This window comes from Pyrgilauda ruficollis, unplaced genomic scaffold (assembly GCF_017590135.1).
Source record: "Pyrgilauda ruficollis isolate IOZ18807 unplaced genomic scaffold, ASM1759013v1 scaffold9, whole genome shotgun sequence".
Taxonomy (NCBI): Eukaryota; Metazoa; Chordata; class Aves; order Passeriformes; family Passeridae; genus Pyrgilauda; species Pyrgilauda ruficollis.
Window position 1 is genome coordinate 11,578,011 of NW_024531043.1, and position 18,005 is coordinate 11,596,015.

The 18,005-nt window shown below is 46.4% G+C and overlaps 3 protein-coding genes across 3 annotated transcripts; 2 read left to right on the top strand and 1 right to left on the bottom strand.

Annotated features, from left to right (window-relative positions):
- The first annotated feature begins 371 nt into the window (after nucleotides 1–371).
- On the top strand, nucleotides 372–6,832 carry TMED2 (transmembrane p24 trafficking protein 2). Its single transcript, XM_041488674.1, is given in 6 exon segments — nucleotides 372–437; nucleotides 440–631; nucleotides 1,787–1,979; nucleotides 2,369–2,389; nucleotides 4,263–4,370; nucleotides 5,353–6,832. Coding segments are annotated over 6 exon segments (705 nt in total). The 3' UTR covers nucleotides 5,478–6,832.
- A 579-nt stretch (nucleotides 6,833–7,411) lies between these two features.
- Nucleotides 7,412–14,199, top strand: DDX55 (DEAD-box helicase 55). The gene is made up of 14 exons (XM_041488654.1): nucleotides 7,412–7,550; nucleotides 7,801–7,851; nucleotides 7,939–8,025; nucleotides 8,411–8,502; nucleotides 8,603–8,665; nucleotides 9,272–9,421; nucleotides 10,085–10,274; nucleotides 10,422–10,504; nucleotides 10,853–10,984; nucleotides 11,347–11,439; nucleotides 12,069–12,183; nucleotides 12,856–13,024; nucleotides 13,374–13,666; nucleotides 13,973–14,199. Exons 1-14 carry the CDS (start codon nucleotides 7,443–7,445, stop codon nucleotides 14,135–14,137), a joined length of 1,791 nt encoding a protein of 596 aa, XP_041344588.1. The 5' UTR covers nucleotides 7,412–7,442; the 3' UTR covers nucleotides 14,138–14,199.
- Nucleotides 14,200–14,438: 239 nt separating this feature from the next.
- EIF2B1 (eukaryotic translation initiation factor 2B subunit alpha) lies at nucleotides 14,439–17,991 on the bottom strand. Its single transcript, XM_041488655.1, has 9 exons — nucleotides 17,938–17,991; nucleotides 17,721–17,822; nucleotides 17,490–17,626; nucleotides 17,297–17,413; nucleotides 17,013–17,125; nucleotides 16,317–16,385; nucleotides 15,570–15,645; nucleotides 15,249–15,374; nucleotides 14,439–14,824 (listed from the first exon to the last, which is right to left on the bottom strand). The coding sequence occupies exons 1-9, from the start codon at nucleotides 17,948–17,950 to the stop codon at nucleotides 14,669–14,671; spliced, it is 909 nt and encodes a 302-aa protein (XP_041344589.1). The 5' UTR covers nucleotides 17,951–17,991; the 3' UTR covers nucleotides 14,439–14,668.
- Between the last annotated feature and the right edge of the window lie 14 nt (nucleotides 17,992–18,005).

The following is an 18,005-nucleotide window of genomic DNA, read 5'->3' on the forward strand; positions in this document are numbered from 1 at the left end:
CCAATTTTAGCAGCAGCCTCGGCCGCGGTGACGGCCGCCTTGCCTCGCTCCCGCCTGCCCTCCTTCCCTCAGGAGCCGCCGGGGTCCCTCAGGAGCCGCCCCCCCCCATCCCCTCAGCCGCCGTTTCCCGCCTCCCGCGCTGGCCCCGCCCCGTTGCTGGGAAACGCCCCCTCATTCCAGCTCCTCGCTCTGATTGGCTCTCATCGCCAGCGCCCCGCCTTTTCTCTCCTTTCATTGGCTATTCCCCCGCGTGGGTCCCGCCTCCCGCGCCGCGCGGGCGCTGCCTCAGCGCTTTGGCGGTCCCTCCGCCCTTTGTCTCCCGGCGGCCGCCGTAGTGCAGCCGGTACGTGGCAGCGGGGCGGCGGCGGCCAATGAGCGGCGGCCCCGTGCGCCGGAAGGGGCGCGGCGCGGGCCGGAAGCGCCGCTCGGTGCCGCCGCCGGTCGCTCCGCCATGTCGCCGGTGCGGGCGGTGCTGGCGCTGGTGGCCGCGCTGGCGGCCCCGGCCGCCGCCTACTTCGTCAGCATCGACGCGCACGCCGAGGAGTGCTTCCTGGAGCGCGTGCCGTCCGGCACCAAGATGGGGCTCATCTTCGAGGTGGCCGAGGGCGGCTTCCTGGACATCGACGTGGAGGTGCGGCGGCGGCGGGCCGGGCCGACCTTGGGGAGCGGGGCGGTCCCGGGGCCGGGCCCGCGCGCTGCGGCCGCGCTGTGTGCGGGGCCCCTCGGGGCGAGCGGCGGCAGCGGGGTCAGAGCCGCCCGCGGGCTCGGCAGGGTCCGAGCGGGGCCTGGGGCGGCCCCGGGGGCTCCGGGCGGCGGCGGCGCTCAGGGCGCGGCGTGGGCGGCCTCGGGCGGGCCCCGGTGCCTGTGCGGTGTCACCGCCGGCTCCGCTGCGCTCGGGCTGTCCCCGCTTCCCTTGGGATTTCCGCCCTCACCGCGCTCGGTGCAGCCGCGGCACCGGGAATTGTGTGGCGGGAGGAGCGGCCGGGGCTGCTCCCTGGAATCAGGGGCTGCCCCTTGAGGAGCGGCGTGCTTCCCCTGGGACCCGGAGGTGTTGGCGTCGGGGAAGTTTTGAGCCCACACTGATCTTCGAGGAGGAATCAGATCAGGAGATGCTGAGCAGGAATTGCTTCCATGGCGTTGAAGAGCTGAGAGGTTTTTGTTTGGGATGTCACAGAGGTGGGAGTTGTTGCTGAGAGTCCCGTAGCCGTTGAAAATGACACAAGGCTGAGCCAGGACAGGGGCTGGCAGCTCTGAGGTGCCCTTCACGTGTTCCTAGTGGAAGCTCAGGGCAGTGTGGCCTGGTGGGATGGGAATTCAGGATCGCAGTGACCCTGAGAGCTCAGAACTCAGGTGTTCAGTCCCTTTGAAATGATGGCTGCAGCAGTGCCCGACTGTGTGGCTGAAGTCGATTGGAGACTGGCTTTTTTTCCTTTTTGTTTTCCTTCAGACATCAGAGATAAGGTTTCCCCTGCAGTTGTTAATTTGCCAAACAGCCGGGGTTTGTGGTTTGCTTGTTCTTGACTGCTTATCTCGGCCACAGGAGGCCAGGGAGAGAAGCTTTTCCTTGATTTTCTTTACCAAGAAGTTTGTGGGGTTTTACAAAAGAGATTTCTGTGCGGGGAGCTGCACCGATGAGCTGTGGGAGGGAAAGATTGAAGCGTGCCAAAGCAGCCAGATGACAGATGGTGTTGGTGCCTGTGAGTGGCTGGCTGGCAGGGCTGTGATGGTGCTTTTGGAACCTCTGTGTTTGGAATACAAACTGTGACCCTCTGTTTTCCCCACGCAGATTACGGGCCCCGATAATAAAGGGATTTATAAAGGCGACCGAGAGTCCAGTGGAAAATACACCTTTGCTGCCCACATGGATGGAACCTACAAGTTCTGCTTTAGCAACAGGATGTCCACCATGACTCCCAAGATAGTGATGTTCACTATCGATATCGGGGAAGCTCCCAAGGGGCAGGACATGGAGACAGAAGGTGAGGAAGAGTCCTGGGAGGAACACGGCTCCAGCTCGGGGGCTTTTCCCTCCTTGCATGATTTGGGAACTTGAGTAGGGCTCTCAGGATTCCCGTTCCTCCAGGTGGAATTAGCTGTTGTCCTGCACAGCTAAAGTGGATGTTTTTAGACCTGGTTACATAGTTTGAGGCAAAATCAGCAGAGAATCCCTCGGCCATCTGCAGACACTAATGCTTCCATCCTTTAGCCCTTCATCAGTGCCATCCTCTGATTCCTAGCAGGCTCAGCAGTGTGGAGCCTTAGTTGATAAATGTGCTAATATGAAACTTCTCCCATAGCTGTGTAAATGACTGTTTTATCTGCAGCCTTTTGTCCTGTACCTGTGTTCATCTCTCACACTTTCCTCTAGGTGGTGGAGATACCTGGGATGGTATGTGGACTGCTTTTTGAAAGCTCCTTAGCATCTTGTCTCTGGCACATGTTCATTCACTAACAGCTAACTTGGCTTTTTCTCTGTAACCTTGGTTTGGAGCATGAGAATGTCTTTATTTAATAAACTACCCAAAAGGTCTGATTCTGAGCAATGCTGAGCACCTGCAGGCTCCCAGTGCCAGGTTTACACCCTGAGCAGCTCTTGGGATCAGGTCCTTGCACTGGCCATGGCAGTTTGTCTTCAGGTGGTTATTCATGGCTGACAGAATATTTAATCAGAAGATTTAATCAGTTTAGGTGAAACTGAGCTAAAACTTTGAATGTCCAAGAATGCTGGATGTTTTGGCAGTGTTTGCCTTCTGTTGCTAAAGGGGGTGTTGAGTAATCAAAAGCTTTTGGAAGCAATAAGCTGCTCGTAGGTTATGAATGATTACTGATGTGTCAGGGGAAAAACTCAAACTTGTCATTTGCTGTAAAAATAAATTAATGTATTGCATAGCAAGTTATAAAGTTTATTTAGAAATCAATGACTGTAGCTAGAAAGGGCAACAAATTCTTGTTTTCTATTTTAGCAAGTAAATAACTTGGGCATTGAGTGCTTGATGTCACTTAAAAACAGCACATTCCAAACTTGATTTTTTTAAAAGACTCACTTAAATCTTTTATTGAGTCTGCAAATATTTGTTGTAAAGAGTATTAATGCAATAAGACAATTTTCTGAAGTGAATTTTAGAGTGTTTTTAGACTGTCCTGCAACTGTAGTTTCTTCTGTTACTGATAAACTGCACTTACTGCAGTGACCAGTTGGCCATGAAAAGAAGAGATTTGAGGTATTAGGAAAGTGTGTGTGGTATGCACAACTATTTAGATTTTAATTGTAACTTGTATGAGTGTTATTCTCTGGTCCTCTCTTTTGACTGTTCCCCACAAGGTGTGTGTTTTGAATAGCTCTGTTTTCAGACTGTGATCTGAAACACTTAATTTACAAATAAAACTGTAGTAAGGTAGCTTTTAAGTCAATGTCCCTTGAAAGGAAAATATGTTGGGTTTTGTGACTTGTAAAGAGAGCTGATTGCCCAGGGCATGTCTGTGAAATGATACCTCAACCTGATGCAAGAAAACTTTGCAAATGGCTTGCCTAATTTATAAATTTGTGATGGACAGTTCTTTGAGCGTGGATGTATTAAAAAGATCCTGTGATTGACAGTCAAACCACTAAATCTTACATCTCTGAGCCTTCCATTTGCTGAACTGTCTCAGGCTGGTTTTGTGCTACTGGTTTGGTATTTAACTCTCTCCTGCTTTCACAACACCACAAGAGAAGGCTGTGCCAGGCCCCCTGGGCACTGTGCCCCCTGAGTGCTGGGTTTCAGCTGAGCTTGAAGATCACAGGATGTGATTTTTTGCTTCAGAAAGTGATCTCATGATTTGCCAGCATCATGATCTTAAGCTAAATTCTCAGTTGTTCTATTTTTGCAAGCTTAACAACTAGGAAAAGCTGTCATGTTAAGATAATTTGCTTGGAATATATTGGATGATATTGGCAAAATAGATATTAGTGTGTGGTATTGATCTCGTGCATTCTTCCATTCTGTTCTCCTGGAAAAGTCTGGAACTGTGGGCTCTGTGCTGAGTCTGAATTGTGTCTCCTATTTGGATGTGGAGAAATGTTTTCCCACTTGTTAAACACCACAGAGACACGTTAGGGAAGGTGCTACAGAAACTGCACTTGGCTGTAAGGGTAGGAAGTGTCCAGCTGTACTGTCAGACCTTCTGCAGCAGGAAATTACCTTTAACTGCTCATAAATTCATTGAAATGGCTTTCTGCAGTCATTAACAGACTTTCTGATGCTTCTGAAATTATCCTGCAGCTCACCAGAACAAGCTAGAAGAGATGATTAACGAGTTAGCAGTGGCCATGACAGCTGTGAAGCACGAGCAGGAGTACATGGAGGTCCGCGAAAGAATACACCGAGCAAGTACGTGCCTGCCCCAGCCAGTCCTCCCCTCTGCATCACCCTGTGATGGGCATTTAAACAGCACTCCATCAGGGCTTTTCCAAGTGACTTCAAAAATAATAATTTAAATCCTGCAGGGCCTGACGTAAAGGATGTGGGTGTTGCTTGAAGTCATCTTTCAGTTGGCTTCCCCTCGTTGTTGTGTGAAATAACATTTGCTTAAGTGATGTAAATTCTGCTTAAGCAATGTAAATTCTGCAGTTGTTTGAATGGTGTATTTGTGGAGATACCAGTGATGGTATTGTTTAATCCATGTACAAGGAGAGGGTAAACCATGGGATGGTTTTAAACTGAAAGGGAGGAGGTTTAGATCAGAAACTGGGGAAAATTCCTCCCTGGGAGTGTGTGCAGCCCTGGCACAGTGTGCCCACAGGAGCTGGGGGTGCCCAAGGAAGGTGTCCCTGCCCATGGTGGGGGGTGAGAATGGATGAGTTTTAAGGTCCCTTCCAACCCAAACCGTTCCATGATTTGGTTCCCAAACTTTGGTTGAACTTTTACTTCACCCTTGAAGAGGATGTGGTTTAGTAATTGAGCCAAAGTCTCTTTTAAAAATGTTTTGTTGAAATAGAGCAGAAGTACTGTTACCTTCATGGGTGAGAATCAAGGGCAAGTATTTTTGATGTGAAAACACAACATTATATAAAAGCTCTGTCTTCTCAATTATTTGAAGCTGTGAATATCTCCAGTTTTGTGACATTTGTTACTATGGTCTGAATTAAGAAAAATCTGAATGTTTAGAACCTTTAGAGATCAGAAGTTCCCTGCTTGACTCTGAAGAAGCAGGAGGCTTTGTTTGGCAGCTCAGGGGCCAGAAGTGTGGGCAGAAGAGAGAAAACAGCTGCAGTGTGTGTCCAAAGTGGGTTTAAAAACAGATTCATGGCAGGATGTTTTCAGTTTAAATGCTTTGTTACTTACTACTTTTTTCTTTTTTTTCCCCCCACAGTTAATGACAACACAAACAGCAGAGTGGTTCTTTGGTCATTCTTTGAAGCCCTTGTACTAGTTGCCATGACACTGGGACAAATCTACTACCTGAAGAGGTTTTTTGAAGTCCGAAGGGTGGTGTAAGATCCTTCTGTGGTCTCAGATTTCAGTTCACTCTCTACCAAACATCCTGGTTACAAAAAAGAAAAAAAAAAGTCATTTAGTTTCTGAACCCTCTTTACTGAACTGTAAAACTTCTTTGCTTATATTCCTTCCTAGTTAAGAAAAAAAAAAAAGAATTGTTTTTATATATCTTCTGTAGCAAAAGCTGTGCTGAAATCTTGTCACTTTATTGGCATCATTTTGTCCCACTGAGATCTGCCCAGTCTGTGTGCTAAGCAAGGTCCAGGCAAGCTGCAAACTCTGTAACTCACTCTAGCAACAAGCTGTTCTGTCTTTTCTAACTTTTTTCCCTGTTTCCAGAAGCACTTGCAGTTCTGTCCAGGGAAACGGTACAAGGCCCTAACGTGACTGTTTGCATCCTCACACCCCTAACCCTGCAGTAGGTGTTACAAAACTGAAATCATCCCTTCTCCACTCACAGAAACTGCCAAGGAAAAGGTTAAAATTCATACCTAGTTGCTATTCAAAAGATAGTCATCAGCAACTGTCTTAATGATACCAACTTCTTCCCAAAGTTCTTTTTAATTAAATAGTTGATAGGAAAATGCTTTTTTTTTTTTTTTTCCTCTCTGCTCATCACCAAATGTTCCTTACACGGTTTTCAGTCTCTCAGAGGTTTTATTTGGAAGCCAATTGTGTGCAGTGTCTTGGCAAACACTCGTGAACCCTTTGGCTTTTGCAGGTCCAAAGCTCAGACTGTTTGCCCAGTGCCCAGGGCAGAAGAGTTCAGGAAATCTGGATTCCTGAGGCCAAAGGGTTCTGGATCCTGGGGGTTCAATCCACGCTATGCAGCCCTTGTATTTAAGTGCAGTGGCAAACTCTGCCATGATCTGATCAGAATTAGCATAATGCTAAATACTGGTGTGTTTTCTTTCTTCAGGCACATGTAGATTTGTTTTTGTATAAAGTTACTTTCCTCAGTTACCTGATGATTGGTTTAAAAATTTAAGAAGCGTCTGATGTGGGTGCTGAGCCAGGATTATGTTGTGACTGATGTATATTAGTTGTAATCATTTTTGGGGGTGGGGTGGGGTCTTTTCCAGGGGGGAGCCTCTACAAGTAACACACAACAGTTTTGTACAATTAATTTAAAATTTGTTACAGGTTTTCATGTTCCAGGTAAAGTTTTTTCAACCTCGGGCAAACACTTGCAGCAGTTCTTCAGAGAGGTGGCTGTTACACCTTATTGCAACTGTTGTGTGCCAATATTTTTGTGTAAAACACTGAAAATTGAATTCTAAGATGTACATTTAAAAATTGCTCGTGAATCTAAATATGACCCAGGTTCGATAAATAAACAAATTCTTTAAAAAAAATAAAAAATAGCTTTGTGGTTTTTTCTTTGATACCTTAAGGAAGTACAGATGAACACAAAGGGGTTTTTATAAATTATTTGTTTAATAGTGGCCATAAATTAAACTACAAGAAGTTCCATATCAATGTGATGTGAGCCCTGGAGCTGCCCAGGGGGGCTGTGGATTCTCCCTGTGTGCAGACATTCCAAACCCACCTGGGTGTGTTCCTGTGTCACCTGCTGCATGACTCCAGAGTTTTCTCCATCCTGACGATTCTGTGATTCCCTGCTTCCTTAGAATATTGAGAATTTATCCAGAGTCCATCCAGCTCTGGGGGCAGGTAGAATTAATATCAGGTAACTCTGAACCTACATCTTAGGTTCGGGGTAAGGGGCTGGCACAGCGCTGCTGTAAGACCCGCAGAAGTACTCGCTGCGATAGGCAGCTCGCCATAAAAATGGGAATTTTTTGTTAAATCCGAATTTTTTTCGCCGCGGAGCCGAAGCCCGGCGGCGGCGGCGGAACTGCTGTGGGGCGGAACGCGAGGTGCCGCGGTCAGTGTTTCCGCCGGGCGCCGCCGCGGCGGCCGCGGGGCGGGGGAGCGGCGGGGCGGTGACACCGGCGCGCCAAGATGGAGGCGGTGACTGAGGGCGGCTGGAGCTCGCTGCCGGTGCCGCTGAGCCCGGGCGTGCTGCGGGCGCTGCGGGAGCTCCGCTTCCACCAAATGACCCCGGTGCAGGTGCGGGGACCCGCGGCACGCCCGGGAAAGGGGAGGCCGGGCTGAGGAAGGAGGGCGCGGGCGGTGTGAGGAGCGCCGGGGCCGGTCCGGTCGCAGCAGTCACCGGCTCCTGTAGCAGCGAGAAGCCGCATCCGTGACTTTCCCACCGGCTCTGCGTGGGTGGTGTTCACAGCGAGCTCTGAGGTGTCGGACGAGTTTCACCTCTGTGAGATTTACCTCCGCCTGTTCATGTGGTGCTTCTCTTTTGCAGTCTGCGACCATCCCGCTGTTCATGAGTAACAAAGACGTGGCTGCAGAAGCGGTGAGTGCTTTTCCTTCGTGCAGCTCGTTGTTTTCCAGCCTTGTCTCTGCAGCTCAGGGAGGCCTGACGCTGTTTCCACTCTCACAGGTCACAGGCAGTGGGAAAACCTTGGCGTTTGTGATTCCCATACTGGAAATTCTTCTCAGACGGGAAGAAAAATTAAAGAAAATGCAGGTGAGATAAAAACATTCAGTACTGAGTTAATTTTTATGACGTGCCAATAAGATTTGAGAACTTCAAGAAAATATCCATAAGGAAAATTACCAACACAGAGTGACTGTGTGCTCAGCAACAATAAACTGTTTAAAACCTGGAAACAGAATTGGGGTGCTCTCACTGCACTTAGGTACAGCTTCTTCTCTGGCATGAACAGAACAGGGTTCTGAGATGTTAGAAAAATGTCCCAAAATATGGATGTTTTTTATACTTTATTGTATTTATGGGGAAATGTTTTGTCTGAAACAAGGCTCAAAATCATGGCTCATGTTAATTCAGCTTGAAAGGGAGGATTCTGCCCAAATCTGTCTTTTTTTCCTCCCCAGAAATTCCTGTTTTTCAGGTTGGAGCTATAATTATCACACCGACCAGGGAGCTGGCCATTCAGATTGATGAGGTGCTGTCACATTTCACAAAACACTTCCCCATGTTCAGGTGGGTGAACTTCAGCATTTCCATGACCACAGTTCCTTCTGTCTCTGGTGAACCAGCAGAACTTCCAGATGACCCAAATCTTTCTGTTTTACTGTTTTAGTCAGATTCTTTTGATTGGTGGGAGGAACCCCATGGAAGATGTTGAGAAGTTCAAGGAGCATGGGTGAGTTGTTTGCTTGTCAGTTCTCAGGGCTGTGGTTTCTCCTTGTCAGGGTTTTCAGCCCAGAGCTGTGGTCCTGCTGGTGCTGGAATGGGATGGTGCTGCCAGAATCTTTTGGGGTGAGCTGGGAAATTGTGGGGTCTGTTCCTGGAGCGAGGTGCAGCTCTTATGTGACATCACTGCCATTTTTCTGCTGTTTGGGTGAAGAACAGAGCTGAAAAGTGCCTTCAGTGGATATTTCACTTCTCCCTGCTCATTAATTTCCTGCAATTGTTTGGTGCTGATGCTGATGATGGAGTTGTGAAGGAATCCTATTTGCCACTGGCTTTTGCATGGAGGTTCCAAACATTCCTGCAGCTGACAGCTGCTCTCCATACCTGCTGTTTATATTTAGAATTTTGAGAACTTTATTGCCACAGGGGATGTGCTTTCACCTGAGCATCCCCCCACCCCGTGCCATGGCATCTGAAATGTGGCTGCAGTTAAAAGTGACAAGATGAAATCGTTTGACTGAAGAATGCAGGGCAGGGCTGTGCTGTGCTAACAACACCAGGAGTTCTCCCAGATTCCTCCCCCTGTAGTGAGGGAATTGCTGTGTGTGACCAACAGTGGCAACATCATCGTGGCCACCCCGGGCCGCCTGGAGGATCTGTTCAGGAGGAAAGCAGATGGGCTGGACCTTGCCAGCTGTGTCAAGGCTCTGGATGTGCTGGTGTTGGATGAAGCAGACAGACTCCTGGATATGGGCTTTGAAGCCAGGTATGGAAATAATAAATTCTGGTGGTTCTTCTGCAGTTTTAAATGAGTTGATGTGTGATGGATGTGAATGAGCGTGGCCTGCAGTGGCCTCCAAAGTTCATTTGTTCTGGTTTTTTTGAAATTTCTGAATTTGTTCTTTCATCTTTGCTCTGTAACTACACAAAGCAGTTGCTATGTGGGAGGAGAATCAGGAAATATGGAGCTTCAATGAATATGGAATTTCCTTTGTTGAGATATATGTTAGCATATCTCTATTAATAAATATCATTATTCACACTCCAGTATGGCTTAAAACACTTTAACCAATAAGCTTTGATCTCTCTTTTCTGTATTTTTCTGGGAGAAAGAGAGGTAAGAGCTTCTCTCTCTCTCAGAGTTAAGGTAGTTATTTCAGTAGCAGTTTGACATGTGATAACAAAGCCTATTTTGCTTGTAAACTCCTTTCCAGCACTGATGCTGGTCAGTATTAGGATTTTTATTTCTCAGAGGTGCAGAATTATGGCCTGAGGGTGCTTTTGTCAATTTTCAGTCAGTGTAGCTGAGAGCTACAGTTGCCTGGGTAGGAATTGAATATTATTTCCTGCTTGGACATTTCTGGAGTGATTAAAGCTCTTCCTGAGGGAAGCCTTGGGACAGTTACATTTTCCATGTGCTTCCTTGCAGCTTGAATGCCATTCTGGACTTTTTGCCCAAGCAGAGGAGGACAGGTCTGTTCTCAGCCACCCAGACCCAGGAGGTGGAGAACCTGGTGAGGGCAGGGCTGCGGAACCCCGTGCGCATCTCGGTCAAGGAGAAGGGAGTGGCAGCCAGCAACACCCAGAAAACCCCAACACGCCTGGAGAACTACTACATGGTGTGAGCCTGGGCTCTGGCTGAGCTCCCTGTCCCCTCTCCTTTCTTCCTGGTCCTATCCATAAGATTTTAAGTCTTGGATACTTAGGATCACGTTGACAGGAGAGCCAAAGTCCGTTTTCTTATGTTTTTCTTTTGCATTTTGTAGATCTGCAAGGCAGATGAGAAATTTAACCAGCTGGTGCATTTTCTTCAGCAGCACAAGCAGGAAAAGCATCTGGTTTTTTTCAGGTAATTCTGTTTGTGTTTCATTGTGAGAACAGTTTGATGTTTCTTTACCCAAATTCCAAAACTCTGCCCTTTCTTGCAAAGGACACAACTATTTTCAAAGGGATTCATTTTAAGACATTAATCATTGCTTCATGTCAGGATTGTGTTATTAAGCAAAACATAGATTTTATGCATTGTTAAAGTAAGACATTATAGATGATTATATGTTAATTATAAAAATTATGTGCATGTTTTAAATAAAAATAGTGTATATTTTTGAAAGAGCTTGGGAAACTCTAGCTTGACTGTCTAAACCTGATTAAAAATGCAGCATAACCTTTTGCTGTATGCCTGTCTTTATCACAACAGCACGTGTGCCTGTGTGGAATACTATGGGAAGGCTCTGGAATCCTTAATTAAGCAGGTGAAAATAATGAGCATCCACGGGAAAATGAAGCACAAGCGAAACAAGATTTTCACAGAGTTTCGGAAGCTCCCGGGGTGAGAACGTGGGAAGGGCTGAAGCAGCCAGAGGGCAAAACAGTGAGGGGGAGCTGGTTGTGTCTGACTGTATAGCACATTCAGCTGTGGTGGATGCAGTGCTGGTTTAAAATTTGAATTTTTAATGGGGAATTTATTTGTCTTAGAAATGCAATATAAATCACAATAATTTTCATGATGTTATGTAGAATTTTAGTTGGTGAAAGCTGCAATTACCTTGTATTTTGTCTCTTAAAAAACCCCAAATGTTTTAAAATGTTTTGTTCCTCACTCTCCAGTGAGGGTGCAGAGCACACAGCTGTGAGGAGGCTGGCTCTTCTCAAATGACAGGTTAATGAAAATACACTTTTTCTTCTTCCTAGGGGCATTTTGGTGTGCACAGATGTGATGGCCCGTGGCATTGACATTCCAGAAGTGCACTGGGTGTTGCAGTACGACCCACCCAGCAGTGCCAGGTACAACTTCAGAGCCTGAGGTGTTTTTCTTTCTGTGTAGTCTTTTCTTTCTGTGCTGTTCGGGTCTCAGTTAGGAACAAAAAACTGCATAAAACACATCTAATAACTTCCTGGAGGTTAATCTGAGAGAGCACACAAAATAATGCAGGAGCAAGGGAGGCTGAAGCAGTGCAGGTTTTGTTGTCACTGCTGTGAATGGCAATGACTTTGTGGTGTGTGGGTGTCAGTCAGGGGGTGATTGTCACATCTCTGTGCAGAGGTGGCTCTGGGGTAAGGCTTTGTGTGAGAATATCAGAGAGTGAGAGGTGACACTGGTGTGAAGGAGAACAGAGGTGAGAGCAGGGACTGAGCTGTTCAAGGGATGGTACATTGAACACTCACAGGAGAGGAGCCTTTCCATGGATTTTAACTTTTGCTGTCATAATTCTTCCTACAACTTGCTTGAACTTCACTCCCAAAGCAGGCACCCCTTGCTTTAGCCTAACAATTGGGTGGGATTGCCACACATCTCTTGTGTTACACTTTGCTAACTCCTGTTGGTTTAGTTTAGTGTTTTCCATCCCACAAGATTTGCCCTTTTGCTGCCCAATGCTTCCAAACCCAGCTGAGCTCTCTCTGGGCTGTTTCAGTGCCTTCGTGCATCGCTGTGGTCGCACAGCACGGATTGGCAACGTGGGCAGTGCTCTGGTGTTTTTGCTTCCCATGGAAGAATCCTACATTAATTTCCTCTCAATCAACCAAAAGGTGAGTAGGCTTTTATTCTACCCCAAAGCAGGAAAGAGCAAGGGCACAGACATACTGATAGGAGCTTTGAAATCAGAATTTGTAGGATGTGTGGTCATACACATGGGTAGTGTTTTAGCAGAGGTGCAGAATTAAAGGACAAGAGCTGCTTATTAATCACCAAATGCAGCTGGAACTGATTGCTCCAGTGTTACCCACTGGGTTTCTAAGAGGAACATGCAATGAGTAAGGAAAGGCCTTTTGTTCCTAGGGGTATAAATTGAGCATTTGCAGGAGGGCAGTGCTGGCTTATGGTCCTGCCCCAGCCCTGCACCAGCAGCTCACCCTGCAGCCTCTCTGCTCTTTACTTACAACTCCTACAATCCCCCATACCTGCTCCTGCCTGTGTGGGATTGTGTGAATTCTCTGGAGACCTCCTAGTGGGACCAGAGCTTGGTAAAGCAGGAGATGAAGATGTTGCCTCTGTGGAGCTGCAGTGTGAGAACTCTGCAGGGCCAGCAGCTGCTGTGTGGGGCTGATGGTCAGCTCGTGTGTTGGAGTGCCCAAAGGGAGAGGGGCTCAAAGCTGACTGAGGATTAACTGGGCAAGAAGGGTGAGTTTGAGGTTTCACAGTGCATTCCATATAATTTGGTTGAACTTTTCCTTTGGTTTTGTTTATTTTCTGGTTCCCAGTGTCCCATGCAGGAAATGAAACCGCAGACAGATGTGCTGGATCTTCTTCCCAAGCTGAAGTCCATGGCCCTGGCTGACAGGGCAGTGTTTGAGAAAGGGATGAAAGCCTTTGTGTCTTACGTCCAGGCTTATGCCAAACACGAATGTAATCTGATCTTCAGGATCAAAGGTAATTCCCAGCAGGGCTGGTGCCTCTCACTGTATTTCTCAGACAACAAAAGTATAGTGGTGTTATCCCCAAGCTTCAGCTTCTGATTTTTGATCTCACATTCACTTCCTGCACCATCAGATTTTGATAAAACTCCTATTTTTTTTCATCTTGTTTCAAGAGAAAACATTTAAATATGGAGCTTGACCACACTGATAAAAGTTGGGTAAAGTGACTTAGTATGATTGCCAGTACTAAGGTATAGAGTGCAAACAATACATTAAAATAATGTTGACTTTTTTTTTCTATTCTCAGTTAAATTAACTTTTTATCCAACACTAAACTGACTTGATAATCTTTATTTCAACAGATCTGGATTTTGCCAGTCTTGCCAGAGGTTTTGCATTGTTAAAAATGCCAAAGATGCCTGAACTAAGAGGAAAAAGTTTTCCAGACTTTACTCCAGTCACTGTCAATACAGACTCCATTTCATTTAAGGATAAAAACAGAGAAAAGCAGAGACAAAAGAAATTAGAAGAACAAAGAAAAGAAAGAGAGGAAAACCAAGGGAAAAAGAAATTTGTAAAGAACAAAGCATGGTCAAAGCAGAAAGCCAAGAGGGAGAAGAAAAAGAAAGTAACAGCTAAAAGGAAGCGTGAAGAGGTAACTGTGTCCATTCCCTTAAACTGAAGTTATTGCTAGAGGTTTTTAAAGCCAAACACTAAAACAACTTGTCAGCATTGATGCTGGTCAGTATTAGGATTTTTATTTCTCAGAGGTGCAGAAGTGCTTTTGTCAATTTTCAGCAAGTGTAGCTGAGAGTTACAGTTTCCTGGGTAGGAACTGAATATTATTTCTTGCTTGGATATTTCTGGCAAACTCTGACTTGTAATCTTCTCTTGTGTTCAACTGTGTACAATGAAAACCTTTTGGTGTTGTGTTTAATTTGTTGTTTTCTACTTCCAACAGGGCTCTGATATTGAAGATGAGGATATGGAAGAGTTGCTGAATGACACAAGACTCTTGAAAAGATTAAAAAAGGGAAAAATTAGTGAAGAAGAGTTTGAGAAGAAACTAACAGGCAACCATAGGCTCAAAGCAGAAACTGTTGAGGACATAGAGTCTGAAGACTGACAATTACTCTAATCACATTTTTACATTAAAACACTGCTTATTTCAATAAAACTGGATTTCTAGAAAAAGTAGAGAACAAAATACCTCTATAAAAAGAGAACAAAGCTGATCTAACTTCTTCACAGAGAGACCTGGCATCCCTAAAGACAGAGCCTGCAGTTGTTGAGAACAAAGGTAAAAGCACCATTCTGGTGTGACAGGAGCTGCAGGTTTCCATCAGCAGCCTTGTGCATGTTTTAATTTTGTTTTTTTCAAGTACATACCACAGATCAGTAACAGAACACCTCAGAGTGAGTCTGGATACACCATAAGGGATTTTATTTTACAGTATCAAAATATTCCATCCCTCTTTAAAATAATTTATTGTGGCCTTTAGGAGCTGTAATAACGTTGGGAATTTTTTCAGCAGTGGTCCATAATTATGTTAATCCTTCTAATGGCATTTCCTTGCCATGCTCATGTATCATCCTCCAAGTTCTTAGAACCCTGGCAGTCACTGAAGATGACACATCCTGTGCAGGAGTCTCTGAGTTACAGGTAGAGTTTGATGAGTTCATCACTGACAGCTGAAGGAGTCAGCACACCGAGGTCTGTGAACAGCAGAGTGATCAGTGATGGGGAGGTGTAGTCAATCCAGGGGTGCTCCTCTGTTAGGTTCTGACCCGTTTTCAGAGTGTCTGCTTTGTACTGGAAGGAAACAGAGACCATCAGTTACTGCACAACTGCAAGTGAAATCCTCTTTTGGGCAAGAGCAGTGCTACAGCCTCAAGCAGATGTTTGTGGTAAAACTGAAGGAAGTCAAGTGCACACCCTGGTGCCACCTTGGTCTCAGCTCTTTTATCTTGTGTAAAAAGTACAAATTATAGTTCTGGAGTTTGTTGGTTTAACTCTCTGACCCTCAGCTCCTCGTGTGCCCTAAAGGAACTGCTTTAGGAACAGAGTACCAGTATCAGGACAAATTGTGGCTGTTTGGTGCCTCTACCATGGAGCAGTCCCAAAATATACCACGGCAGAGAGATCCACATAAATCAGAGATGCTTAGAAGACAATTTTTCACAGACACACCAGTGTGCACCTTAGCTGGGTAAGACGAAAGTTGAGTTTCTCTCACCTTAAACCTGTCAGGGACATCCTGCTGATTGAGAGGGAAGAGTCTGACAAACTTGAAACTTTCTGCTACCACATAAAATGGCTTATTCTGGGCTTTGGCACACACAGCAATTTGATTGGTGCCAATCTGTGGAGACAGATGGAAAACAACATTGCAGACTCAGAGCTTGCCTGAAAATATTTTCCAGCTTCCAACAATTAACAGACATTTCCTGGATAAAATCCAAATAGAAGAGACTTTTCAAAAAGCTTTAAATGCTTCAGAGAAACCACACTTTAAAAGTCCAGAGTGTACAGAATGATGTAAGAAACTCACAATTACCTTGTTGATAATGCCTCCACTTTCAACTACACCTTCAGCACCAACTAACACCAGGTCCACTTTCTCCATAATGTAGCTGTTAAAAGGGGAGAAAAAATCCAAGCATTACTGGGTAATAGGACAATTACTTGCTGAACAGAACAGAAATGAGTAATTCAAACAAACTTTCCATTTTCTGCACTAGTTCCATCTACCTCGTGTAAGTCCACATGCTGCTACACATCCTTGCAGTGAGATTTCATCTGCTTCCCTGTAGGAATATTAAGTAGCCTTTTCTTCCCCAGCCATAACTGTCCCTGGCAACTGTATAAAAGCTGGAAGAAGCTGTACTCTAACTAGGAATGTTCAGATTTATTGTAGTTGTTTCTTTTCTCATATATTGGGCTTGTAATAAGCAGTGCTAATTTAGCAAACACCTTAAGAAACCACAAAATGATAACACTTATGCAAATTAGGAAAAAAAGTGGCTTCTTTGTTTAGCACCTCAGTTCTTTTTTACAGATCTGTTCAAGTTCTTAGGTCTGGTTCTTTCTTTCATTCCAACATGCAAAATCAAATGCTAGTGTTGTAGCTGACACATTCTAATTGTGCACCTAAAGCTGTAACTCGTTTGGCCTGTTGGATGACTTGGACAAACTAAGTAATATTCTCTGGGGTTTGAACAAGCTGCTTACATCTAAGTTTATTTTGTCTTACTGTCAAAATGAAATTGTGATGGAAAATATCAAAATTTATGATCAGGCTCACCCAACTGCAGCATCCAGAATCACAGTCACGGGAATGTTCAGCTTCCTCAGAGCTTTTGCCATTTTTTGCCTATTAAAGAAAACATTTGGGCCTTAACAATTAATTTTTTTAAAGACAATAACAGGAAAATATTGTCTGAAAGTCTGAAGCCTGTGACTGCCCCCATTCCCCTGCTGGTAGAAGAGAAAATGAGTTATTGTACAGAAATGGAAGGAATTGTTACATGTTGTTAGTGACATGTACTACCCAGTGTGCAGGGTTAACTCCTTCACTTACACAACAATATTTGCTCTGAAGGATTTATTTGGCATCTTTAAATGACATTGTTAGCTGTATATTTTACTTTGCTATGATTAGCATAATACTGATTATTTTAGCCTACTTCTCAAAGAGACAGTTATAAAGCAGTTGCCTCCCATCTCCCAGTGGAAAAGCAGGTTGCCTGGCACTGACCAAGGGTTTGTGAACCTTTGAGGAAAACCTAGATAACACTAATTAGGATATTGAGTATGGAAAGTTAATTACCAATATTTTTTAGATTTTTTTAACTTGTCCAGAATAATGAGATATGAGTGACACTTGCTATTTAAAATGCTCTGACCAAGCCTAGCAGCTTTTCTTAGGGCAGGACAAGTTGGATGGTAGCTGTAACTTACCCTGTTAACCAAGATAACCCCCAAATTAATGAATACTCGCCCTGCTTCATCTGGCTGTGATTCAGTAACATAAACACTGAATCGCTTCTTGGACTCCACAGCTGCTTCCAACACCCTGAGGACCACCCTGGAGTAGGCGTGTGTCAGTATTCGCTGCCAGGACAAAAAAAATTCTCACATTACATTTGCTGAGCCTCGGGAAACTTTGACTTTTGGCATGGCTCTGTGCAGAACTGTGTTGTGCAGAAGCCCCATCAGACTCCTCTCCCTTCCTGCCGGCAACAGCAAAACCGAACAGCAGTGACCCTGCCCCGCCATACTCACAGCACCGTCTCTGATGAAAGGGTGACACAGCTTGGCGATTTTATTCCTCGACAGAGAGACTTTGGTCAGGAAGATCTCCCCGCGCTCGATCATGATTTCTTTGCACTTGGAGTAGTCCTGGCAAAGAGCGGGATGCGCGCTGAGCGGCCGCAGGCTCCCGCAGCAGCAGCGGGGCGCAGCGGGCAGCCCTTACCGAGTACTCCAGCGAGGTGAGGCTGATGAAGCGCAGGAAGAGCTCCCCGCCGGAGGACACGGCCACCGAGGAGTCCACCCGCGACAGGGTGTCGATGGCGTCCCGCAGGCTGTTCCGCAGGCCCTGGATGGTCTCCCCTGGGCACAGGCAGAGACGCGTGGTCAGGGCCTCGCCCTGGGGACAGCCGGGGCTCGGCGGGGTGCGCGCCCCGCCGGGGGCACCCGGACCCACCTCGGTCCTGCTTGAGGAATCCCAGCAGCGCTCGGATGGCGGCCACGGCCGAGGCGACATCGGGGTCGTCCCTCAGTTGCGCCCTGAACGTCTCGATCAAGTCTGAAAGGCAACGCGGAGCGTCAGGGCCTGCCCGGCCCGGCCCGGCCCGGCCCGGCGGCTCCCGGGGCTGCCCCGCGCCCCCGTTACCGTCCGTGCCCATCGCCACCCCCGTTACCGTCCGTGCTCATCGCCGCGCCGCTCCGCTCCGCCCGCCGCGCCGGGCCGTGGGCCGGGCCGGCCGGG

Excerpts from the sequence above, each read along its gene's own strand:
- DDX55 (XM_041488654.1), top strand. The coding sequence starts at position 7,443 with ATGGAGGCGGTGACTGAGGGCGGCTGGAGCTCGCTGCCGGTGCCGCTG. Across the intron at positions 7,852-7,938 it reads AAGACGTGGCTGCAGAAGCG|GTCACAGGCAGTGGGAAAAC; the intron begins GTGAGTGCTTTT and ends CCACTCTCACAG. Across the intron at positions 8,666-9,271 it reads GAGAAGTTCAAGGAGCATGG|TGGCAACATCATCGTGGCCA; the intron begins GTGAGTTGTTTG and ends TGTGACCAACAG.
- EIF2B1 (XM_041488655.1), bottom strand. Across the intron at positions 16,386-17,012 it reads TCACAGCCAGATGAAGCAGG|GCAAAAAATGGCAAAAGCTC; the intron begins GCGAGTATTCAT and ends TTTCTTTAATAG. Across the intron at positions 14,825-15,248 it reads ATGTCCCTGACAGGTTTAAG|TACAAAGCAGACACTCTGAA; the intron begins GTGAGAGAAACT and ends GTTTCCTTCCAG.